The 12377-nt window shown below is 42.1% G+C and overlaps 1 protein-coding gene across 3 annotated transcripts in view; it reads right to left on the bottom strand.

Annotated features, from left to right (window-relative positions):
* Window positions 1-11311: 11311 nt before the first annotated feature.
* Window positions 11312-12377, bottom strand: part of FBXL3 (F-box and leucine rich repeat protein 3) — a 12303-nt gene continuing 11237 nt past the window's right edge. For all 3 annotated transcript variants that reach the window (XM_063425869.1, XM_063425859.1, XM_063425864.1), the window contains exon 5: window positions 11312-12289. In XM_063425869.1, coding sequence (XP_063281939.1) covers window positions 11646-12289 — 644 coding nt within the window. In that variant the 3' untranslated portion in view covers window positions 11312-11645. The remainder of the gene's footprint in view (window positions 12290-12377) is intronic.

Genomic DNA, 12377 nt, shown 5'->3' with positions numbered 1-12377 from the left:
TGAATTCTTTGGAGCATTATCTTCTTTATTTAAGGGAAGTTTTTTTCATACAAATTATTCTTAATATTTTCATTGTGTGCACCTGAGTTGTGATTGTCCAATTTTTTTGTATTTAAAAAAACAAATACATACAAAAATGGTTTTGAAATGTGCATCGGGATTTGGGATAGTGCGCAGGTAATTTTATTTTGTTTTTATTTTATGTATTGGGACTCATGAAATGTAGATTAGTAGATTGGGAGATTGAGTGCAGGATTTACTTTTGTACAATTATCTGTATAGAACAATAGTCTGACACTATATGGAAATACATCATTTCTGCTATCGTGTTGGTTCATGATAAGTGTAAAATCATTTCTTTCTCGAACTTTAGCAAAATATCCTTACATATGGTGAGAAACATTTTCATAAATAAAACCATGGCATTGAAGAACATGCAACAATAATAAAAAGACAACTTTGGCGGAAAAAGCAAAGCTTAATAGTAAAGGCTTATATGGTGGCACTAATTTGCATACTGAAATTATGCAAATCCCCACATTTCAGGTTGGTCATCAGAGGGTGTTGCAAGGTCATCACATCTCTCCCCCATAAAAAGAATTAGAAAGTTCTTGAGCAGACCCCCACATTTTATCTTCTCTATTTAATACAAATCATTTTTAATATTTTCACTGTGTGCGTCTGAGTTGTGATTGCTGAATACAAAAAGCATATACAAAATTAGGCTCAAACTCCACTGCTTCTGAGCAGCAGCAGTGACTCTGGTACTTATCAGCCTCAATACATAGAATAAAAAACAGAGAGACTGAAAGACACACTGCGGCCTAAGCCATGTGTACCCCATTTAGGGATAATACGTGTGCAGAGGTTTAGACGAATACCCATTTTTATCTACATATTTTCCCCTTTAGCTCAAAGCAGCCTTGACATGGCTGGTGGGCTTACATTTCAATAGCCTTTGGAGTGATACTAAAAAAATCCTAAAGTTATTTAAATGTGCATAGGGATTTGGGATATTGTGTATGTAATTTTATTTATTTGGTTTCAATTTTATGTATTGGGACTGATGAGCTCTATATTCAATGCTTTTAGCACAAGGGAGGATAGCCATTTCCTCTGTAGTTGTATCCTCCCATTACTCATGGAACAAATGTAGATGCCCACAGGCTTTTAGAAAAAGTACCTAAGGGAAGATAGCCATTTCCTGCGTAGTTTTATCCACCCATTACTCCTGGAACAAATGTAGATACCCACAGGCCGTGTGCTTATGAAGGAGTTCAAAGAGGGACAATCTCCTCAGGCAGCTCTTCATGGTCTATAAAGAGGAGTACATTTCAGTCAGCCTCAGTGTTTCTGAAAGCCTTGAGTGGTATGGAGCAGACCAGATCACTCAGACCTCACTCAGCTCCTAAATCTGCTGGAGTAGTTCAGAGGGAATCTGTGTGCCCTTGTCCAAAAGAATCTCACTCGACCACTACGGTAAACATACAGATGAAACAAAGAATGTGACGGCAGATAAGAAACATTCGGCCCATCTAGTCTGCCCAATTTTCTAAATACTTTCATTAGTCCCCGGCCTTATCTTATAGTTAGGATAGCCTTATGCCTATCCCACGCATGCTTAAACTCCTTGACTGTGTTAACATCTACCACTTCAGCTGGAAGACTATGCCATGCATCCACTACCCTCTCAGTAAAGTAATACTTCCTGATATTATTTTTAAACCCTTGCCCCTCTAATTTAAGACTATGTCCTCTTGTTGCTGTAGTTTTTCTTCTTTTAAATATAGTCTCCTCCTTTACTGTGTTGATTCCCTTTATGTATTTAAATGTTTCTATCATATACCCCCCATCTCGTCTTTTTTCCCAAGCTATACATGTTAAGTTCCTTTAACCGTTCCTTGTAAGTTTTATCCTGCAATCCATGAACCAGTTTAGTAGCCCTTTTCGGAACTCTCCCCAATGTATCAATATCCTTCTGGAGATACGGTCTCCAGTACTGCGTACAATACTCCAAGTGAGGTTTCACCAGTGTTCTGTACAATGGCATGAGCACTTCCTTCTTTCTACTGCTAATACCTCTCCCTATACAACCAAGCATTCTGCTAGCAGATGAGATCCTTGGCTACCTTCTTCACTGTCATAGTGGATGAGGCCATTGTGATTTACCTGTGCAAACTAAAACATGTAGGTTACCAAGGTAGGATCTCCAACCTGCTCTGCAGCAGGCTTGTGAGAGTGCTTGGAAGTGGAGAATCAACTTGTTTGGCTTGGCCATGGGCCATTGCAGCAACCTGAATATAAGCAAGACACTGGCTTACCAGAATCCCCAGGTTGTTCTCCAACAAAACTTCTGCAGGTAACTTCTACATAACCTCCACTGTGACATCCTATCTTCCTGCTGCCCATTTCCTGTGCCCATATAGATGGTGTGGTGGCTACTCTTGCTGTTCAGATTGTGATACTTCGACTGGTGATGATAGTGCTACCGATTTAAAAGTTCCATACAGAAGCAACTGCCTACCATAACTGCCCACAAATGGCGACTTCAACCAAATTTGCTAGATTAGTGTGTGCTGGTTCTTCTACGTTTGATCCTGGACAAACCCTACAGTAGGGTTTGTACTGGAGCTGCATGAGCCCCAAACCCTTATATCTGTGGCACTTGGTATAAAGTTTCACTGACGGGAGTATAAAAGAATTGTCCCCACCCTTGAAGTAGCAGCAGGCATTCTGGCCTAAGGCTGCCTGGATTGCATACTGAAGTTAGCAGGTAACTTTTACGCATTCGATAACTAATCTATTGCACTGAGCCAGGAGCTAGCGGACCCAAGGCTGTCTAGTTTTCACATGTTTGGGACTCCAATGCCTCGTTTCCACTGAGCAGATCGGTTCGGTACGGTACGCTATTTTGAGTGTTTCCATTATGAAAGTGGCCCATACAACCGAACCAAACCGCACCATTCATGGTCCTCCTTCAGATGTAGGGCCAAAGGAAATGGTACGGTGAGGTTAGGGCGGAGCTACTGGCGTCACACAATACATTCCACTGATTGGCGGACAGAAAAACGTCAATGCTCACGTCAAAGGCAAGCGCAAAACAAACACCACGTCGACGTTTAGTCCAGATAATAGGAGAAGGATGCCTGCAAACAACAGCAAGATCTGGTCGGCTCAGGAACTATCCACTTTCCTAACTATAATTGGCGATAGCGTTATTCAGAGTGAACTTGATGGATCAGTGAGAAATGAAAAGGTGTATAAAGATATTTCTCAGCGGATGGCAGCTGAGGGATTTGAACGGACATCGGGTCAGTGTAGGGCAAAGCTTAAAAAGCTGAAAGGCCAATATAAAAAAATTAAGGATGCCAACAGCCGTAGTGGAAACAGTCGAAGTACTTGGAAGTGGTACGACGCCATGGATGCCATTTACGGTCATAGGCCGGCAAACCAAGGCAGGGAGGGAGGTCTGGACTCTGCATCTGCACTTCTCGAATCCATGATAGAACCCGTTGGTAAGATTTTTTTTTTTTCCTACTTTGCATTGGCTTTCGCTCTGCTAACCATTTATAAATTCACTGCACAAAACCATTGACTATTTGCACCAAAAAACACATTTTATTTGTACAGTGTACTGAACTATTGATCTGTGCATTTTCAGATACAGTTGAAGGACTCTCCAATCATACCTCAAGCTTTTCTTATGTTTCTGACGATGGTCCATCAATGTCGTTCAGCAGCACCAGTACGATGACGTCAACACCGACCCAACCACAGATTATGCCCAATGCACCCCCGCACACTGGTAAGAGACATGATGTTCAGAGTGAAAATTGTAATTGTGCATTTTCCTAACTTTTAATTCACAGCAAACTGTGAACTGATTCAAAATGCTTCTATATGTAGTTTGTTTGCATAATTAAATCCATAATCATAATTGTACATTGTCTGTATATACTGCTATTTAAATTTCATTGTATTTTGAGCTTATCTTAAGTATATTGTGTTTATTTTACTTTGTGCTTATACTGTTCTTATGTGTTACATCTTTTCCTTATTTACATTATGTTAAATAATATATATCCACCAGTTTTTTGTACCAATTGCTACAAAAAAAAAAAACACTATTATGGTCTTTTGTATATTCCAGGTGATAGGAGACGGTTTCAGCTGGATTTGCGCACAGTCATGGAGGATATGCGGGCAGCAGAGGAAAGGCAGCAGGAAAGGATGGAGAACCTTTCTGAGCGGCGCTTTCAGGCACTGCGTCAGGATGCCCAGGAAGCGAGGCACCAGGAGGCAGAAATCGCCCGGCAGCAGATGTAGCATTTGGCTACCTTCAACCAGGCCTTCCTTGGTGTCCTTGGGCAGCTTGTTCAAGTACTGGGAGGCAGTCGTGATCCCAGGTCACCGCCCAGGCAGTAGTGCCTTTCAGCTAGCACAGGACCTGTACACTTATTTATTTTTATTTTTTGATAAATATATTTATTTTTGGTTTTTGTAAAAAAGGTTTATTTGTAAATGTATTTTTTTACTCTGTACTTGTAAGTATATTTGGAAAGATCACTTTTTCAGTTGAATAAAAAACAGGAGAGACTTTTTGTGTGTCTGATTAAATGTAAAACTTTATTAAAACTTTAATAAAACCGTAATAAAATGTTAATAAAACCAGGGTAAGAAATGAAATGTTGAGGTGCCGCATGAGAGCCTGACGTATTTCACTGCACTCCTCTTCGCTATCCTGTGTAATTACCCGTCCTGGCTCTTCTGCAGACGTATTCCAATCCTGGTGGAAGTCTTCTCCATGTCTTTCACAAAGATTGTGAAGAGCACAGCAAGTAAGCACCATGGATTTGACAAGTGCAATGTCACAGTCATTCCTCTTTATAAGACAACGCCACCTACCCTTAAGTCTTCTGAATGCATTTTCAACTACGACCCGTGCCCTGGATGTTTTCTTGTTGTAGGTTTGTTGTTCTGGTGTCAGGCGGCCATTTCAGGAAATTTTGTAAAGGGTAGGCAGAGTCCCCGAGCACATAATAGCCAACATTCACCCCCCCCCCCCAATGTTCTTAATGCAAACAGGATACAGACCTCCCTGGCCAATCCAATCCCAAAATGTGGACAGTCGTAGAAACCGAGCATCATGCAAGCTCCCAGGCTTTCCTACATTCACACTCCAGAATAGTCCTTTTCCATCCACTACTCCAGCCTTTTCTGTTGAAGAAGTCAGTGTAGTATTCTTGTGGTGCTATTATTGGTATGTGTGACCCATCAATAGCACCAACACACTGTGGAAGGCCCCACCTGTTCTCAAAGTAGTCAGCCATGTCTTTAAGCTTTTGCCAGTCCAGAAAATGAATAATTTCAGGAGCTAGCAATGTGCATACAGCCTTACAGAAGTCCTGCACACACCGGAACACTGATGATTTACTGAAACCAAAAAGATGACCAATACTTCTGTATTCACTGTTGGTAGCCAGCTTCCACAGTGCAATGGCAACTCTTTTCCTCAAGACCAAACCCTCTCCTGATTGGTCTCCCCAAAAGCCGTACTGCCCCGCTACAGTCTGTAATGAATGCTGCAGCTAGACTGATTTTCCTATCCAGTCGGTCCTCTCACACCTCGCCCCTCTGCCAGTCCTTACATTAGCTCCCTGTATCCTATAGGAGTCAATTCAAAGTGCTAACCCATACATTTAAAGCACTGAACAATTCCAGCCCCTCATATCTCTTCACTGATCCAGAGGTATGCCCCTCCTCGGACCCTCCGCTCTGCCCGCGACCACCTCCTGACCGCTGCTCGCACCCGTACGGCCAACTCACGCTTGCAGGACTTCTCACGGGCGGCTCCTCTCCTATGGAATAACTTGCCTACGGCCATCAGACTCTCCCCTAGTCTTCAATCATTTAAGAAGGGCCTTAAATCCCATCTCTTCAGGAAAGCGTATGGCCTCCCAGAGTAATCTCTCCCTTACATACCTGTCCCTATGGGATAGTGCTTTGCTCTCTCCTCCACTCCTACTTGATATTTCCTATCCTAATGTTTCTAATACCCCACCTCCTATAGACTGTAAGCTCATTTGAGCAGGGTCCTCTTCAACCTATTATTCCTGTAAGTTTTCTTGTAATTGTCTTATTTATTGTTACATCCCCCCCTCTCAAAATATTGTAAAGCGCTACGGAATCTGTTGGCGCTATATAAATGGCAATAATAATAATAATAATAAGTTTTCTTCTCTTTTCTGCTGTTTCTCTTCGCCGCTCGCAACCTTCTCTCATAAAGTGCGGCATGTACTTTGATTTCAAAGAACCAAAAGCAAAATAGAGCAAAAACGAGCAGCTGGATGACCTCCATTATTGTTATTTGTAGCGTCAGGTATGTTGTCGCCCTAGTGTGACGCCACACTAGGCATTTGGCGTAAACCACGCAAGCCTTCAGGCGTTCCAACTTGCAGTGGAAACGCTCGCCGGAATAGGCCGGACCATTCAAAACCTTCCAAATTGTACCAACCCGAACCGATCCGCTCAGTGGAAACGAGGCACAATTGGCTATGTATATCACTTCTTCCCTGCTGTGTGGGTAGACTCTATCTTGAAGAACAGAGGATGAAAGGCTTTTTTACCCTCTGCTGTCTTATTTGATCGAATAGAATACTTTGATGGAATATAAACATTTCTAGAATTTTTTTAGATTAGTAAAAAAACATTTTTTTAAAAGTTAAATAACCTATAAAACATGTAGAAAAGTTTGCAGCTACACAACCAAAACGCTTCCAATTTTTTTTATATTTCTCAACAAAAAGTAACGTGGGATGGATACCCTCATAAAGTAACATTTTTGTTTTATTTATACATATTTGCAATTTTTATATTGCAGTGTTCATTAACACAATAATGTGATAGAACAGGTAAAAGAGACCACTATTGATCATGAATGGTTTTCATTTAAGGTATTCATTTTGAGTTCTCTGAAAGGAGATACTAGTGTGTAATTGACCTGTTTTCCATATATAGTTTATTTTGTTTGATATATTATTACATTGGTATATACTGTGTTACTTTGTCCCATTGAATGTTTGTTTTTTTTGTTATAAAAATTTGAAAACTTTATTTCAATAATTTATTAGTGTCTTCTGGTAGCACACCACCACTATCCACGGACCTCTTTACAAAATATGTAGAAGCAGGAAACAAAATGATAGCGTAGTATTTCCTGTAGTCTAGTGAACATACAGACAATATGATATCAGTGAAAGTGCATTTTATTGTGTGAAAACAAGCAAAAAACAATGATGAACACTAACTTTGACTAGGGCTTGTGACTACTTTAGTGGCTACTAAAACAGACTGGTCATGTCCCATTTTGAATACCCTGGGTTGTTTTCCTTTTACAAATGTTATGACATGATTAGGAGAATTTTAATTCCTGGGCTTTCATATGGTCTCAAAAGCAACATAAGCCCAGCAAACCAATCTGGTAAACTGAAATGGGAAAAAATGGAAAAGCCCTATATTTGACCCTGTAACTTTTCAAAACCCCATAAAACCTGTACATGTGGGGTACTGTTGCACTCATGAAACATTGTTGAATACAAATATTTGTATTTCATTGCAGGATAAGCTAACAGTATTATGACATTCACAGTTAAAATGCCATACAGATATGCTGTTTTACTTGGACCTTGGCCGTGCTCAGTGTGAACCTGCTTTTATCCGTGAAGAGCACAAGGCGCCAGTGGCAACAGTCTGTTTCTGACTGTTTGAGCAGACACATGCACATTTGTGGCCTGCTGGAGGTCATTTTGCAGGGCTCTGGCAGTGCTCCTCCTATTCCTCCTTGCACAAAGGCGAAGGTAGCGGTCCTGCTGCTGGGTTGTTACCCTCCTACGGCCTCCTCCACGTCTCCTGATGTACTGGACTGTCTCCTGGTGGCGCCTCCATGCTCTGGTCACTACGCTGACAGACACAGCAAACCTTCTTGCCACAGCTCGATTCATAAGCTGCACTACCTGAGCCACTTGTGTGGGTTGTAGACTCTGTCTCATGCTACCACTAGAGTGAAAGCACCGCCAGCATTCAAAAGTGACCAAAACATCAGTCAGGAAGCATAGGAACTGAGAAGTGGTCTGTGGTCACCACCTGCAGAACCACTCCTTTATTGGGGGTGTCTTGCTAATTGCCTATAATTTCCACCTGTTGTCTATCCCATTTGCACAACATCGTGTGAAATGGTCACTCAGTGTTGCCTAAGTTGACAGTTTTATTTCACAGAAGTGTGATTGACTTGGAGTTACATTGTGTTGTTCTAAATGTTCCCTTAATTTTTTTGAGCAGTGTAGATCTGTATATCATAAATATGAATACAATCTAAAAAAAAAAAAAATATACACATCTATAGGTCATAATTTCATATGAATTACATTTTAAAAAAGAAATGAGAAGCAAAGATATTTTGTTATTTTTCAAGTTCTGTATGGCATTTTAACTTTTACTGCAATGGAATACACATATTTACCGCTTTCATATTACATGCACCCACACTTATTATATAACATTTTGTTCAGGAGAAACGGCTTTCATTTCATATATAAATGATATATAATAAGTGTGGGTGCACGTAATATGACAGAGGTCAATTATGGTTGAACAACATACAGGCATACCCCGCTTTGCGTACCCTCACTTTAATGTACACTCGCGGGTATGTCCGCACTCGCGAGTGTACGTAAAGTTCCTCACGAGTACGGACATTTCCGCACCGTGCAGCCGCAGTATGGCCGAAGAGGCGGAGCTGATGCATGGAGTTCCTATCAGTCCCACGCCCCGGAGTTGCTGTTCGCCAGTGAGATTAGTGTTGCCCGCCAGAGTTGAAGTCCGGTCCAAAAACCTGCATAAATGGAAATCTATTACTGTACAGTACTGTACCTTTATATTTTACTGTGTGAAACCTATTTTCCCTTCGTCATGCTAGATCTGTCACAGAAAAGGATGACCAGGTGATCCCTTTTCCCCCCTCCTTAATTCACTGTAAGCAGAGCACCATAAAGGCTAGGAAGACTGGCATGGCTGTTTCCCCTGACACCCCACTAGAGCCCGACCCCCTGCCCCCCCCCCCCCCCCACTACTGCCCATACCCACCCCACTACATCCCCTGACACCCCACTACATCCCCTGACACCCCTCTACAGTTCCTGACCACCCCCACTACAGCCCCTGATACCCCTCTACAGTTCCTGACCACCCCCACTACAGCCCCTGACACCCCTCTACAGTTCCTGACCACCCCCACTACAGCCCCTGATACCCCTCTACAGTTCCTGACCACCCCCACTACAGCCCCTGATACCCCTCTACAGTTCCTGACCACCCCCACTACAGCCCCTGATACCCCTCTACAGTTCCTGACCACCCCCACTACAGCCCCTGATACCCCTCTACAGTTCCTGACCACCCCCACTACAGCCCCTGATACCCCTCTACAGTTCCTGACCACCCCCACTACAGCCCCTGATACCCCTCTACAGATCCTGACCACCCCCACTACAGGCCCTGATACACCCACTGCACCCTGTCAGTGAATTTAAGCTTAATAATTTAGAAATCCAGTTACAGTACCTGTACATACTTTAGGAACTTCGATTTGCTCTCTGAAACTGCTATGTTTTCAGCTGCAGGGTTAAAACTAGGGGGACCTGACACCCAGACCACTTCACTGAGCTTAAGTGGTCTGGGTGCCTATAGTGGTCCTTTAATACTTTGGATAGAAAATCAGACTGCATGCCATGTTCCTGTCAACCAGGCAATTATATAAAAGTAAAGCCTTAAGCCCATCCAATGACTTGAAGGCTAAGAAAGGTACGGTAGCAAAGGATGCAGAAATTTCTGCAAGCCGTGGATGGTTTGATAGGTTCGAGAAGAAGACGTCTAACCTACATAAAAGTCCAAGGAGAGGCAGCGGCTGCAGATACTGAGGCTGCAGAAAACTACCCAAGCGATCTTGCCAAAATTATTCAAGATGGAGGCTCCTCCATGGGTCAGATTTTTAATGTGGATGAGACTGGGCTATTCTGGAAGAAGATGCCTGCAAGAACCTTCATCGCAAGACAGGAAAAATCAATGCAGGCTACAAGCCAGCTAAAGATAGAATAACACTTCTTTTAAGTGGCAAGGCGTCTGGTACCTTAAAGCTAAAGCCGTTGCTAATTTACCGAAGGGAAAATCCGAGAGTTTTGAAGAACTACGTTAAAACTAGACTTCAAGTGCGTTGGAGAGTTAACAAAAAAGCATGGGTAACTGCAGCCCTTTTTGAATATTGGTTTGACACCTGCTTTGTTCCAGAGGTGAAAGCCTATTGCAAGGACAACAATATCCCCTTTCCACATTTTGCCGCTTGTTGATAATGCTGAACCCTAACATTCAAGTGCAATTCCTACCACCAAATACCACCTCACTACTGTTGCCCATGGATCAATGTATCATAGCTGCCTTCAAGTTGAACTACTTAAAAAGAACATTCAGTAAGTGTATTGCAGCAATAGACAAAGAAGGAGCAGGTTAAGAAGTCCTATCCAAATTCTGGAAAAGCTAGATCTTCGAGAACTTGAAAAGGAGAGAGAAAATGTGCAGGATGGGGTTGAGGTAATTGAACAGCCTGAAGGCTTCACTACAAAAATTCTCTTTAAAGCTTTCCGTCATCTTGATAGCACGCACCGTGGCTCTCTATTTGAAAAGCACAATAGGGATTTTGAACAAAGTGTCTGTCTCCGTCAGTGTGTGTCAGTCAAGGGAACTGTAATAACTTCCTACCGAGCTGACGTCGCGCAGTGTTAAGGGCAGCCAGTTGACTCTGCGGCATGCGGGCGAGTAGCAGGTTCGGCTCTGCGGCATGGTGGCAGAGCCATCTTTACCTCGTGTCCTGCCAGGTTAGCTTGCCATTCACCAGGAGGAAGTAATTACAGTTCCTCACTTCCTCCCAGCGCACAGAGAGCTGCATGGGGATTGAGACAGGAGGAGGAGGGAACGGGCTGACCAAGCCCAGACGCCAGTGCAAAATATTTAGTCGCCATGGCGACCATGTGCCTGGGATTTGTCGAGTCCTGCTATAAGTACATTTTCGTTTTACATACATGCTCTGCTCCCATTGTGTACTTGTGAGGTATGCATGTATAGAGCAAATTCCATGTTTTGTTTTGACCTGTACAATTGCCTGTTTCTCTCTAATTTCAATATGCAAAAGAAAATAAACACACGGCCATTGTATGCAAGCACATAAATAGAATTTAAAAAAAAAACAAAAAACTGGAAAGAATATGGGGAAAATATTTACAATGCTATTTTATATTTTATCATAAAGGCAATATAATTTTACAGTGGAATACAAGATGCAAATGTAGATCAGTAAAACGAGACCTGGTCTGGATACATATATACACACACATGTTAAGTCAATAGAAAATATACAAATGAAAACCAATGCAGTAAAAGGATCCTAAGTCATTACAGATACATTTATTTTCATTCTAATTAAAGCAAAGAAGAAAGAAAACAAAACACAAATTAATTTAGTTGATTGCCATGCATTAGATTTGGAAATTTAAAGTGCTCTTTTCATATATCCAGTGTTTTTTACTGGTTTTAAAATTCTACCATGTAGGCATCATATCTGGAAACCAAACTCTTCCAAGGTGCTTTGAAACTTCCCAATGGATTTGCTCCAAATTAAACTTCTGATCAGGGATTAACACTTCCTCCATTATGGAAAGTTGGGAAAGACGTCCACCGCACAGCTTAACAAACTCTACAAAAGCAGAGCACGAGACTTCACATTCCCCAAGTCCAATGGCAGTTAGGTTCTTGCAACGCTCCGCAATTCGAATCAACTCCTCATCAAGAGGCCTAAGTCCATTAGCACATACGACCAACTCCACTAACCGTGGACATGTCATACCAACACGGCCAAGCACTTCTTTGCTCACTGATCTCCCAAAGTACAAATGGGTAACTGGTGTCTCATAGCGGAAAAATGGATCAAATTCCTCTTCATAAAGAAAAAAGTACATGACCAAGTTCACTTTGGGAGAATGCTTTATCAAAGCATCCCAGCTGCTTTTCTGAATTGCATGGAAGTGTGTTTGCCCTGGATTCTCACTCACAACATCAATGCGTAGATGTTCCAGCCGGACATGTTTCTCTGAAGATAATGCAAGCAGGAGCTCATCACTGAGCAAATAATAGTTCAGGGCCAACTCTCTCAACCCGTGACACTGATCGGCAACACAGAGTATTCCTATAATACAAAACAATGCACCATTATTTCCCCCCCAAGGTTTATTTTTTTCCATAACTTTTAATACATTTGAGATCATCAATCTCGT

Source organism: Pelobates fuscus, chromosome 1 (assembly GCF_036172605.1).
Source record: "Pelobates fuscus isolate aPelFus1 chromosome 1, aPelFus1.pri, whole genome shotgun sequence".
NCBI classification, from domain to species: Eukaryota; Metazoa; Chordata; class Amphibia; order Anura; family Pelobatidae; genus Pelobates; species Pelobates fuscus.
Note: the sequence above shows the minus strand (reverse complement) of the source record. Positions and strands in the feature narration are given on the sequence as shown.